The sequence below is a fragment of the Acyrthosiphon pisum genome, chromosome X, assembly GCF_005508785.2.
Source record: "Acyrthosiphon pisum isolate AL4f chromosome X, pea_aphid_22Mar2018_4r6ur, whole genome shotgun sequence".
Lineage (NCBI taxonomy): Eukaryota > Metazoa > Arthropoda > Insecta > Hemiptera > Aphididae > Acyrthosiphon > Acyrthosiphon pisum.
Genome location: NC_042493.1, coordinates 43,209,137 through 43,224,539, shown reverse-complemented (window position 1 = coordinate 43,224,539; position 15,403 = coordinate 43,209,137). Strand labels below are relative to the sequence as shown.

The following is a 15,403-nucleotide window of genomic DNA, read 5'->3' as shown; positions in this document are numbered from 1 at the left end:
ATCAGTGTGATTGTAATAATGAACATGCGAACAATATTTTGCTAATGCCGTATGCATAGGTAACATAACTATTATTCTTAGAAATTCACAATAATAATTAGCTCTAACTTGGGCGATTTTCAATAAAGTTTAATATTTTTTTTTTTTTGAACTGTTTTAAAAAATATGATCAACAAAATGGCTATCTTGGAAATTTAATAAATTTATTTTCCTAAAAAAAATTTTTGATAATTTTTGAATTTTTGAAAAAAAAAATCGAATATTATGTTATTCAATCAGAATTTCCATACTTATTACTGAAAAAAAATTGCATTTAAATATATTGATTTTCCACGGAGATACTAAGGGTGATACGGGACTTCTGGGACACACTGTATACGGCTGAGTAGGTAACGATTATAAATAATTGTTTTAGATGAAATGCACTTAATAATAAATATATTTTAGACGTTTTAGCCACAAAAATGTCTACACAAATTCAAATGCTTATCAAATAAATGTAAGTAAATACAAAGCCGGGGAGATACTTTGAAATTCTAAATGTCACCCAAACACAAATTGTTCAATTTAATTATTTTAATTTTGGATTAGTATGATTTGGGTTTTGCTACTAGAATTAATAACTCTGTATAATTGAACCATTTGAAGAGTTTGGTATGATGGTCGTGTTGTGCTGATATTATCAGTTTATAAGAAGTAATACAGTATAATATGGATACTTTATCCATAGAACGCTGACTAATGCGTACCTATCTATAAATTGGTTGATGCAAACATGTTACATATTTAAGAATTAAGGTGGATAATGTATAGATACATTAAAGTGTCCATATGGCTAAAGTTTACATTACCCGTTTTTGGACCTTACCTATAACATTTCATAGGCAGGTAAAATGCGTGGGCTATACCTGAACGGGTTGTAAATGATAATTTAATAAAGAAATCATGGAGCTATGCGAACCTCGTGACTCATGATATCTATGTATAGACGAATGTCCGTCCGTTCTATTGTTCGGGGATGAATGCGTACAGCGATAATAATAACATAAGACGACAGTCTGTTATAAACGTGAGACGAGTGTAGAAAATGTAGTCATTGGCCTGATTAAAGACATGCCTGTGTATATTAGGTGCATACATATTATGTACGCGTGATGAATGAAAGTCATTTTTTACCGTATAAATAATATTATATATTATTTGTAATATTATCTGGCGACCCAGGGTACTCAAACACTCAAGCCATTTAAGTCCTACCGTGACGTGACCCCTGCAACATGCGGTACATTATTTATTTTATTAGACATTCCGGCTAGTTTATTCGAACATATATATATTACTACAAGCAATCCGGTAGTCAGAAAAAATGACCACGGAAAAGAAACCCAGAAAAATATATAATGAACAAAAACCCATTGAAATAAAAGTCTATGCCGCGTACAATAAACTGTTCTATATTATAATAATATAATATTTGGTTAAATAATTTATTCTTGTGTGCCTACTTATAAATTATACAAAATGTATACCTATATAATATATATAGTTATACATTGAATATAATATCTTTTATTACCCAACTATCGATAAACATTATGATTTATGACATTTTGAATGGTTTGAGCAAATAACATTTTACTTAATTAATATTATTGGGAACATGCCTAAACCTAACTATTACATAAGATTAAACTGGCTAAAAATGTAATTAATTAATTAAATTAAACGGGATTGGTAAATTGAGTCCCAAATTACCTTTTATCAGTTAATTGGGTCGCGGGAAAAAACGATTAGACCGTTCATTCCATTTTTTTAATATCTATAATAATCCTTATTAAAAGTCAACATTTATAAGTACCTATAATGGTATAAATTGTACAAATTAAAAAATCTTATGGTGTACTATATAGTATATTAAATTAAAATATGTGTCTTATAATAATAATTAGAAGTCAAATTTTATAATTGTGGTGTATAATGGAGGCTATGGTGGGTTTGAAGCCGGGATCCAACTTATCTACTACCTAACCTTTTTTTTATCGTGGACCCAATTTACCTAACCACGATTAACGAAATAAAATAAAAACACAAAAGATAACTCTTTTAATTTAAGTTTTGAAGTCAATATGGAGGATGAATTATTATTCTAATATTATTTATAATTTGTAAATTTTTTTCGATGGGATTTATCCGTGGGTTCATTTTCCAAGGAAAATTGTTTTTCGTGGGTAGTTTTCTCGTTGGTTCAGAATAATTATATCAATTATATAATATTTAATTTTGGGATCGTTTTAAATCGAAATTATATATAATTGTAGTCAACAGACAATAGAATAATATGTAGGTATATCGCATATTAGTGGTGTGGCGGTTGTGGTCAGAGGTTAAAATATGTATTTTTTCGCTTAGTGCACACGATTTATGTTAGACAATACCACGAAGCGTTAAGATCGTTAGTCTTTACTGTTTAGAGGTATATCAACAGATTTAGATTGTTCTTTTGTTTTACGTCGATAACCAATATGGAAACCGTGATACGTATTGATCTTAGATTTTTACAATAATTCCATTAGGGTACCTGATTAAAATATAAAATATGATTACGAATTTTCATAATACAGCTGTAACTGCGAACATTTTATTTTAAACTGCGAACAACATTCTTATCCCTGGTGCAAGAAGATGTTTTATTTTATACTTCCTAGGTATTCTCTCTTTGGACTGTTCTTTCACACATAATGAGTCGTGTATAAAGGCACGTCCAGACGGAGCAGCTTTTGCAATGCCGCGTGGCTTCCGTCGGCCCCGTGCCGCGCGGTAAATACGCGTCCACACGGTGCGGCATTTATTTCCCGATTATCTTCCAGTAGACAATACTGATGATGCTGCGCGGTTTTGCCGAAAATACGTCCACACACACACACGGCATAGGCGAGCGGCACAAGCCGCGCTGCTTTCCTTTGATGTAGACCGCCTACTAGGCCGATCGGAAATTATGCCGCGCGGCATCAAAAAAAGCCGCAGAAAATGTATTTATGTATTCACGCTCATGCCGCGCGGCACGGCCGCGCGGCAAAAGCTGCTCCGTCTGGACGCGCCTTAATACAAACATATGTTTGTTGATTTAGATCTATTTATAGAACCCGTATAATAATATACTCGCAGTGGCGATCAAACCGGGAGGGGGATTACGGGGATAGATACCCACATAACCTTTTTTCAATGTTTAAGAGCAGATAACCAAAAATTATATTTTTAACAAACAAATAGTGCATGTTAAAAATCAGCCATTTTGACTAAATCATCTGACTTATAAGATTGCCAGAGCAATAATAATTTTTGTTAATGAACATAACATACCAAGGCATAAAGTAATGTAATAATGTATCATCATTTATCATATTCAGAGTAGTTCGCATGTAAAATATTATTAAATAGTTAAATGCAACAAAAAACTCCGTTCGTAGACACTATCATCTTATAATTTATTCAATTACACGTTTATGTTTTCTCCATTAAGACCAACCAGTGTCATAAACGTCGTCGTCAAATATATACCTCCCATACTGTTTGATTAGGTACTTTCAGCTATGTCTAGTTAGCTACCTATAAAATAGAGTATAAATGTAGGTATACAGTATTATGTGCCCCACAGAGGCATAATTAGGGGGCAAGATGGGAATTTTTCCGTGTGCAATTTTAAAAGTAGGCTGATGATTATAATGCCTAACTCAGAAACTTAAGTGAACGTTTTTATAATTTATTTTTTTTATAGATTAATTGTATATAATATACATAAAGCGTTGTACCTATATAATAATACTAATAATTTATAGTAGGTATTGATGTTATCATTATTATTTATTACTAAATTAATGCTATTATCATATTATTACTATGTAGGTACCTATTATGAATATAACTTATGTAATATGTTTATATATTTATTAACTTTATATGTATCATCCATAACAATATAATTTTTATTTATATATAATATTATACATTTATACCTACATATTATATCCCCTTAAAATCAAAATTAGATTATAAGTAGGACAAACTTTGATTGTTTTTAACTTTTGAAGGGACATATTTATTTGTGGGTTGAGACTTGAGACTAGAATCTATAGATTCTTCAAAATTTCATTTTTTTTACCCGTAATGAAAATAAAACAATTAATTAAAACCAAATGTTTGTATAATAAACTCTAAACTTAATTACTTAAGACGTAACAATCAAAACATTAATTTTAGTAGTTTTTTTACCCACTTGAATATTTGCCAATAATTATCACCATATTTATCCTAAATTTTTAAAATATACGTCATCACATTTCTTAAAATTCTAATTAAGTTTGGCACTACCGGACATAATGTACTAACCGTGCCTGCTCCATTCCCCCTAAATACGGCTCAAATGATAAATAATAAACTATAAAGTCTGCCATGTTTTCGCATAAGTACATAAGTATATAACTATAATAGCCTGTACATCTATTAAAAATAAATCGTTACAGCTTTGCAAGTTTTCGGCGTCAAGCGTGATGTTGATATGGCGCGGTTGTTCGGTTGTTCGGTGAGTGTAAAGTGTCGCGTCCCATAATGATTATTATTTACGTTCCGTTATAATAATATTATTATAAGAAATTAGGGACGAATGACGACGACAGAGTGACCATCTATACCTATATACCTAACATGCATAATTCCCGGACGCGGTTGTCGTTTTTATCAGAAAAACGGGTTTATATTATATAGATTCTATAAAATAATTAATAATAATAATTTTAAGTATATAATAACGGTGGTAGGCAATACTTTTAAGTTATTATTTACGCCCAGCTATATACTTATCGCAACCGGTGTCCAGTTATTAATGTGTTTGTATTACGTATAGGTTGGTGCCGCCACTGCCGCATATAATATAGTAGTATTATTATTTTATATGTCGTCGTTTCGATACGGAGTCATCCGACCCGTGTACGAGACAATGTCACACTGCAGCAGCACGCCAGCACATAGGTATAATATAATAATTATATAGGTTTATACGTAAATACGTTGTTTTAACATTAATAACGGAAGGATGGTTTACCTATACAGTTCGAAATCGTTAAACGAATTTGCATAAAATCCGGGTACATAAAAGTGATTGAGTAAATAATATATAAACGCGTCTTGTATAATATAATATTATACATAATAATGTTATTATTATCATCATAGCAATAATGTATGAGACTCTGCGGGTTCGGTGGCAATTATTACGGAAAACTCTATACTAGCGTTAAGGTTAACTGCTGCGGAGGACTCATTAGCTACGAGAAAAACAGGACTAAGCAATGTGTAAAAGTTTATGTATAGTTTCTTGATATTGGGCTCACTCACATTCTAAACGCACGACGAGTAATTCAGATAATAATTTGTACGACTATAAAAGAAAAAACCTTTTATTTACTAGCGTGTAAATTCTTATAACATTAATGTCAGAAAACCTAATCCCAAATGAAATTTGCAGATATAATATAACGAGGAAAACATATAATAATCATACTTAAGAACAAAAAACATGTTCTTAATACACGTTTCATCGTACATATTTTTTCTTATACATGATATTATGTAAATGAATAATTGAAATCGTGATAATTTTCAATTGTCAAGATAAACGGTCAAATATAAATGGGCAATAATATTCCGTTTCTTGACCGAAATTATTTTGAAATCTAATAGGTAAATAGATAATATTGGTTCATCATTGTGAATGGTTTGCGGAGTTATATTTATAATCATTATTTTATCACTATTAACTATTAAGTATTACAATGATATTAGATAAAAAATTAATTAACTTTTTCGATTAAATGCTCGAGAAAATCTTTGATTTAAAATAATTATCGTACTAACATAGTATTAGTAATTTAAGGAATATTATAAATTTATAACTTATGAATATTATAAAATATATATAATATATTTACCTATTTATTATTAGGTAGATATAATAAGCCTTAAGGTAGGTAGCAATATACATATCACAATATTATATACACAATTATTATGAATTACGTGGTTTAATAGAATTTTTAATATAAAATATATGAAAAGCATTTTGTGGGTGCATTTATTACTTATCATTAGATTAGGTTAGGCAAGATTTTTTTCGACTCAAATTGTTCCTGAATATTATTACTGATAGCCGACACTTGGTGCAGCGGTACAGACTGAGTGGGTACTTAATAATTATTTTCATATTCAATTAAAATACGAAGTATTGGTATCATAAATGTCACGCTGATTTTATACGGAAGCACAACCAGTCTTAACGATTCGCAAGTTGGTATAGTAACTATATAAGATCCATTAAACGGGGTGAACAAGTTGAACCACGCCTGGAAAATCGTGACTATAATATAGGATCTAATTACCGGTCCTATGGTATATTGTTCAGCTTTTTTCACCTGTGGAATCTTGGAAAAAAATGTTAGTGCTGTTTGATGTACGTATAATTAAATTCTAAAATGCTTATGTATGTATAGATTATGTATTTAATTGACCTCCTTAATATTACAAAATTTTCAAATTAAGTATCCAATTTTATTTAAACAAAACTGTCTGATTAATGATCCAATATTAATTATTAAAATGTATTTGAATAACGATTCTGATCAGATCAGAGTTGCGTGATTTAATTTCTTCACTTTTTTTTCTTTCACATTATTGTATATTATCATAATATGGGCAAGGTTTTTTTAAAATTTACATCCAAATTAAAGCCACGTTATAAAAAAAAATTATTTTTCATAACATATTATTATGTCATCGAATTACTAATTATGAAACAGATAAACATTATAAGTATTCTATAGGTTAACTATATATGTATTACAATATATAGACTCTCGATAACTCAAAGTTAGTGGGACTTCGAAGTGCTAATTAAAGATTCAAAATGTCAATATATCATCAAAAAAAAAAAATAAAAATTTGGTACCTAATAAGTGTTATGAAACGTGTAAAATATATATATAGCTATACCGCGAGCTACACCTATGTATGTACAATGTATATTAATAATAAAAAATAATACTATTATAATACTATATTATATAAATAATAATAAATACAATATGATACAATTACAATATGGAATACATTAAATGTTTGTTAAAAAAAACCTGTGAGTTTTAATAACGAAGCTAAGTTTATAATAATTATTTAGTCATACATAACTTATAATAATATAGGAACACTTTGGTTGCTCCTCGGGTCGCTCAATCACGGAAATAATTTCGAATTTCCACGAGATGAGTTGAGTTGAGAACAAAGAAATTTCACGTTTTGGTGGCAGGTTTATTCTAGATTTTAATTCGAATTATTTTGAGCGTAAACCTGATAGGTACCTAAATGTATTTTTCTTCGAATTACTGCGAGATTCCCAAGAGACCGAGCTTTTACTTCGAATTACCTATCGAGACTCGAAGTATCGAATTATCAAATGTTTGAATTAACAAGAATCGAATATAAATAAAATAATTAATGTATACCTTAAATATTAATATATAAAATAATTATAAAAATGGATAATACATAAATTGATAAAATTAAACTATCCCCATAATATGACATAATAATTAATATTATGATACGTGATACGTCGTTTTTGTCTTATTAATGTTTTATTAACAGTTAGTGATATATTACGAATCTTAAGCAATATTATAATATCTACTTATTTTAAAATATAGGCATACGATGTATACCTACATACTTGTAAAAAAATAGTTCGACGGTGTTACTATTGTTAATAATAGAAAAATAATAGAAAAATAAACTATCACCTACTAGCGGTATAAATAAGATTAAATACATAATAAAATATCCTTAAAAATATAGGTTCAGTCTTCACTCAGAATCGTTAATTCAATGATGATGTCCTCTGAACGCCGCTTATACTAGTATATTATAGAAATATAGTTAATACATAATAAATTATATAGCAAAGAAAGTTCCCTGATTTTTTTTTTGTTCTATTTATTTTACGACATTACAGTTTTACAGGCATGTTCCGCGAAAAGTGAAATTTAACAAAAGTAAATAAGTACATTTTTCTACTTTTATTAAAACCAACTACCTCCAAGCTTTCCGGTGAAAAATATACAATATATATTACTTAGGCAATGTGCAAAAGCTATGATATTCTATACGAGAGGCGAGTGTATTTAAATATTTTTTAGATATCACCACAGTTGTGTGCATATAATATTATGACTATGATTTTATGTACTATTCATATGTCATTGTAAGTTGTAAGTTGTAACCAATGTTTTTTTCAAATAATACGTGAAAAATATAAGTTATTTATATATCTTTGACGGGAATCTTTTTATTTTATTGACCTGATAAGTAGGTACATCATACATACCCAGATATTATAATAAACCTACAACCTACTACGACTACATCACAATAATATTAGATATTCGACGTACCTGCGTTGGCGTTCTTCTGCGGCACGGCGGCGTACGACACGCAGGCGCCCGTCTCGTACGTGATGGCGGCACATTGGTCGTCCAACTTGCAGGCGTCTATGCACTGTGGCAAGGTGAACAGGGCCAACTGCTCGCGCATCGCGTGTTTGGCCGCCGGACTGGCTGCGTACCCGGTGAGCAGTTCGAAGTTGACGTCACCGCCGCCCTCGCACTTGAGCGACGCGACCGGGCTCGAGCAACCCGCCATGATCACCACGACCAGCGACAGCGCCGCCGACAGATAGGCGAATCGCCGCGGGTGCGGGTGCATGACAATATCAGCCGTGGCAGCAGCAGCTCCACCCGCGTTGGTGGGTGTCAAAACGCGACGAAAACAGTCTCGAGACAAAATAATCAGACGCCGCTGGCGAAACCGTCGTAATACGTGTAAATAATATTATTATCAATTTTAAAACAATATTATGTTGTGCACACCGTTATCGCGCGCGAAATTCAAACTGTTTAAGATGTAGTTGTGTCGTGTATATTTTGAAGCGATGCGATGGGTATAGCTCTTGGTGTGGTGTGCACGCGGGGTGTAGAGGTCGCGACGTCGGTGCCGCGGAGAGCCGAATAAGACTGACGCGTCGGAAGAGTCAAGAGTGCGGCCGACTACGGTCCGCGGGCACGTGGTCGCTGCGGGCGGCCGTGGTTCCCGAGAGTCGAGAGCGGGAGAGAAGAACCGCTGGCTGACGAGCCGCCGCCGCCGCCGCCGCCGTCTTTTCTCTGCGACGATTATTATTATTCGGCGTTTAATATTATATATATTTATTTATTATTATGACCGTTGCCAGCCGCCCGCTCGGATCCGCCGAAATAATAGATGCGTATTAGATTCGCACAAACAAATAATAATAATTTAACAACTGCGTCAACACCTCGCTGCTGGACCGCGGGAAACCCGAGCGAATGACCTAATAGAAGCCCGTTTCTGTGAATCGAAAATAATAGGAACCAAATTATTTCATTTCGATTATTATCGCATTAACCATCACCTGTAAATATAAATATATATTTACGTACAAATATAGTACGCGTAGCTATAGGTAAAGTAGGTAGGTACCAACAATATTATAATATAATATATACCCACAACGGACGATAACGTACATTATGGCTTCTTATTTACAGCCGTCTCTCCTTCGTCTTCTCGTTCAAAAATAATGGCCGAAACGGTATGTATAGTTAAATGTGTTCCTATTTAAAATGTTGGAAAATATATAAAACACCACGACGCTGCCGCTACTGCACTTCGAAGTTTCAATAATACTTCGATTTATTGGCATAAACATTCAGACCGCGAAGGACTCTCGCCAATCGGGAACATTAACGCCAGCACACCATAGACTAACGTTTGAAATTTGAATAAAATATAATATTATTCATTATAATTGTATTTATTTATTTATAAATTATCGGGGCTACTCTTTTTACGGTATAGAATGTGGTATACATGACAATTAAGTATAAAATAACACAAGATATAGAAGAAATATATTATACAACACAAAATAATATTCATAATACAGATAATGTAATAATTAATATTCATAAAAATAAAATACAGGTTGACAATGAACTAATTAAAATTATAATATTTTTTTAAAAAACGATTGACTATCTAAAAGTATTACGTCGGAGACTAAATTAGCAAGTTTCAGAGCTCACACAAGACTCATTAGTCATTACCGGCTTTCGACTTGAAGTATGGAACAACAAAAATATCGTGATTTGGAGAATTATAATACATTATAATATGACCCAAAAAGATGTTTGTCCAATTTTTCTTGTGACCTTTCTAATACATAACGTTCAACTTCAACGTTACTCGTAGGACAACTTGATAATACACCCCCCCCCCCCCCGTTGCCACTATTAAATTTCTAAATACGCTGATTTATCAAAATTTATTTACTTATCTATTAAATATAGCATGCCTAGTAATGTATTATATTAACATTTTTCTTTCATTAAATATTTCTAGTAAAAAAACTAAGTTCCTACTCAATTGACTGACAAAATCTATTTTACAATTATTTTTCCGGCTTGGTGACGACAATAATTATTAGGTACCTTACCCATTGACAAACATATTTATTATTTTCCCGTTCTCTCACTGCAATATTTTTGTTTTATCACTTACTTATCGCTAATTGATAATTTTGTCGGTTACTCGAATGATCATTCAGTCATTCCGAATTCCGATTTGTAACATCGTATTATATAGTTGTTACCTTAGAATAGGCCTAGAAGTCGTACAGTGCTGAATACTAACCATTACGATTAGTAACGATTAGACAGTAACGATTAGTAGTATGTTAAAACCGTGAGGGTTGACCATCGAGGAGTCGTAAGATTTCTCCATTTACATTTTTTTGTCTTATTAAAATATAAAACAATCTGTAGGCACATTCATTAGTACATTAGGTAATTTGGATGTATAATATAATATAAAAAAGCATAACATTAAAATATATTTTATTGGATAAAATTGTACGAGAAATGTTTGTTATATATTGTTACCCATTATTATTATTTTTCGATTGAAAAAATAAACACTGGTGGAAACATTTAACTTATTTAAGACTAAACGAGTTCTTCAAAAGTGCTTTTTTACTAAACGATTGATTTAGCAACATAATATTTGTCTCCAATGCATAGTCCATCGATTTGAATTTTAAACTGTTGACACAAACTATATTAAAATAGTATATTATATTTATGCAATGAAATAATATGAATAGATACCTAGTATACCTACACTAGGTACACATATTATAATAATGTCCGTTCTTAATATAGGTGCAATTATTCATATAATCTGTGCTGTTACTTTCTATATAACAACGTATCATTATTAGATTAAGGTAGCCGGTAGGTACATATTAATTATTATTATATACTCTATATAAATAATATTAGGTATCGTGCACGTCATTATTATAACCTAAGGTGATGTATATTTGTAAATCAAACTGCAATTTGTATATCTGTCTAGGTCATATAGGTACTGTTCATAAATAAATAATAATAAACTACCAGAAGCAATGGCACATCGCAGTACCTATAATATAATAGATATAAAACCTATTTACTATATTATCCATTGACGAGTGGCTCGACTGCAGTGGTATTTTGTATTACATTTTTTGTCGGCATCTCGTGTAGGTATATCGTACATACATATACTATATAAGCCATGACAAAACACGCAAGGCAATGCAAATATTCATGAACAAAGTACTAAGTAGGCCAGTTTATAAGGTAGGTATGTATACCTACTCAAAAGTGGAAGAGTGTTTGGTACTAATGGGAAAATAATATATGACAAACTAGTTTTATAAGAATAAAGAACGAAAAAATGATTTGTCACTAAGATAAATAGAAAAGAAAACTATTTAATAAATGAGCCATTAGCCAACCCTTTTAAAAACTGTCATAAAATCAAAAATCAATACGTACTTAATAATATACATGTCTTACGTATAGTATAGCCAAATAGATACAATATAACTAATTTATAATTACATAATAACATTTTTGTTTTATTCCAAGCAATATAAAAACGCATTATAAAGGGTTTGCATATAGGTACTTTTCATAATAGATTTATGATTTTGTTTCTGAATAACGATAATTATGAAATCTTTACCTGAAAAAAAAATGATTTTAACATATAATTTAATTTATCTAATTGGTAATTAATTAATGTTATTTTATTATAGGTACCTATAAGATTTTAAATATTAATAAATTATCAAAATTCAAATTTGTTTTATAGTTATTAAAGTTATGTTAGTGGTTAGTACCTAATTGATTTTTCAGTTATCTATATAAACTTGTAAAAGATGCCAGATGGTATTGAGTATTGATAGTGGTCGGGAGTAGCGACGCTACATTATGCTTTAGATAGCAAATTACTATAGCGCGCTAAACATTTCCGGTTAGCGTAGCGGAAATTATCATTATTTTGTGGCTACCTACAATGTAATTGGTGATTATTAAAATATAAATTATAATTATATTTGTTTATTTATATTATGATAATGATTAGTGTATTAGTGAAGTTTTTGTCCTGGCCAGTGATCAAATGTCAAATCAGTACAAACTACAAACACTGGTTTTCAATAAGAACATTTTTTAAAAATGTAGCGAAAAAGTAGCGTGCTACATTTAGACAATAGCGTTAGAAGCAGCGCAATACATTTAAAAAAAAGTAGCGATAGCGTAGCGAACTACTTTTTTTGGGGGGAGTAGCTATAGCGTTAGCGTGCTACAAAAAACTAGTGGCGTCCCGATGACTGAGTATTGACATATTGTATACATGTATTGTATTGTATTTGACGAATATCCACGAATACACGAATAATCGGAAAGTTACCAACAATCGACAGGAAGGTGGCGAATAACGAATAACTAATACCGAATATTCGTACAAGTACACGAGTCGTGAGATCCCGCCTTTATACAATGTAGGTGCATTCTACATACAAATTTAATAATAATAACACTAAATTACACACAGTGGATATTAAAATATTATTTCACTTCATCCAGAATCAGTTTTTTAAGTAACTAATAATTAAATAACAATTAATGTTAAAATATTTTCAAAATTTAAACGATCCTTAAGACCTTAACGATAAAATGATGATTGATGATATAGATTACACTAAAATAATTGTGCACGGGTGTCGTGTGCTCAATGAGTACTACTCATAGATACTACCTACCTAATTACAATAATACGTTAATACAGTTTGTTAATCTAGGTAGGATTATATGATAATGCTCTAAAACTATTACTGCTTCGTCAACGTAAGATAGTACATAATATAGGTATGTCTTTAAAAAACAGATTATGAAGGATCCACCAATCATACTTCAGGATATTTGACGTATTACCAGTGAATCTTGTATTAAACAAATTGCGATTTTGTGGGTGATACAAAATTTAGATCAATGGGTCGGTAAAAACAAAATCAACAAGTATATAAGTGATAGATCTAATAATTTGCCGACTAAAAAATTTTTTTTGTCGCTTCGCTAGAATACGTTTTCTAATATATTACATTTATATTTATATTATTATTTAATTTATACCATTTATTTATGACCATCCCGGTTTCTTCAACAAATCCCGCCCCACATACACACGTGTAATGTTTCCCTCAACCAACCGTAATTCCCCTCACAAAAAATAGTTGCCAATGGTTAAGACCAATAAACAAAAAAAAAATCTTTGCTTTTTTAGTTGCTCATGTGAAAATAAAAATAATAGGTAACAATTTATCATAATTTTACAATTTCCACATTCCATTTACCTAAATTAAAAAAAAAATATGTAGTTTAAATCTTAAATAAAAAAATGTAATAAGTATTTCATTTTTAAACAAAATATTTTTATTAATACAAATTATAATATTATTATTTGTGTAAAAATATATAATAGGTATTAATTGATATATTCAATTAGATATTAATTCTACGGTTTTTCAAAGTTGCCCATAACGTTGCTATTTTGTACATATTATCTAATAGATCAACTACTTACATCTTTTTCCACGCTTAAAATCATAAGTGAATCCAATCTATCATCACCTATAGATGATCTTAAATTATTTTTTATTAGTCGGAGTTTGCTAAATGATCTTTCATTCATTGCGACACTTACTGGTGCAGTCAAGGCCAATTTACAGATTTTATTATATAATATATAATATATCTTAGGAAAATTATAATTAGTAGGAAGATACAAATATATACAATTGTAAAAATATATTAATCATACCTAGTACATAGGTATCTCATAAAATAATTTGTGAAAATTTTACAGCTAAGAATTTCATACCTACTGATAAACTTTTAAATACCTTTGGTGGAAAATGGTTCAAATTAATATTTATAAAACAACTTTTTTCCAGTGGTCTCTGAGTATTTTGAATTTAATAAATGAGAACATAAAAAAATTAATTAGGTACCTTAATACCTACCTATATCTACTTACATAAATATTAATACAATATACTAATTGTTAATAACATAATACTGAAAATTAGTATTATTTATTTTAAGTACCAATATTTTTACTTACTAGTTTTGAATCTGATTTAGAAGCTTCGAATAGCTTTTTAGGAGCACCAAAATGTTTAGTCCCGACTTTTTTACCATTATATATATTTTTTTCATGTTTTTGTTTGTAATCATTGTCAAATGTTTTGCCACATTCCAAGCACTCTAATTTAATCCGCTTTCGTTTGTCGAAATTTTTTCATTTTTATGGTCAAAATTCATGATTATTTATTTATAATTAATATTATATTATAATATATAATATATAATATATATATATAATATTATTATATTAAATAAATAATATGAATTTTGACAATAAAAATGAAAAAAATTTCGGCAAACGAAAATGTACATAAAAAAATATACGTAATGGTAAAAAAGTCGGCACTAAAATGCAAAATGCAAAATTATATGAATAATAACTAAACAGTTTATTTCTAGTGGGTAGCTACAGAACACAATGTTACCACTAACCTCGATGAATAGTCGAATAGACGACAACCGATAACTATCGACTGCAAAAGTGCAACAAATTTCAAGATAATAAAATAATATTTTATAATACCAAGAATAAGTCAATACATACGGGCTACGGGTAACAGTTTTCATACTTACGTGTTATACAAACTCGCAATACACTGATAGTAGATAAACACATCTATTTTTAGAATTCGGTGCAATCGAAGTGTTGACGTCGTCGTCGTCTTATAGTTTTATCTTTTATAGAAATATAATATATACAAATATATTTTGAAAATAATAAAAATACAATTAAAATACTGACGATGCCAAAT

The 15,403-nt window shown here is 30.2% G+C and overlaps 1 protein-coding gene across 1 annotated transcript in view; it reads right to left on the bottom strand.

The window, feature by feature from the left end:
* The window catches only part of LOC100165705, a 48,022-nt gene extending 38,866 nt beyond the window's left edge, over nt 1-9,156 (bottom strand). Inside the window, exon 1 of the mRNA XM_001947996.5 lies at nt 8,496-9,156. Coding sequence (XP_001948031.2) covers nt 8,496-8,805 — 310 coding nt within the window. The 5' untranslated portion in view covers nt 8,806-9,156. The remainder of the gene's footprint in view (nt 1-8,495) is intronic.
* Between the last annotated feature and the right edge of the window lie 6,247 nt (nt 9,157-15,403).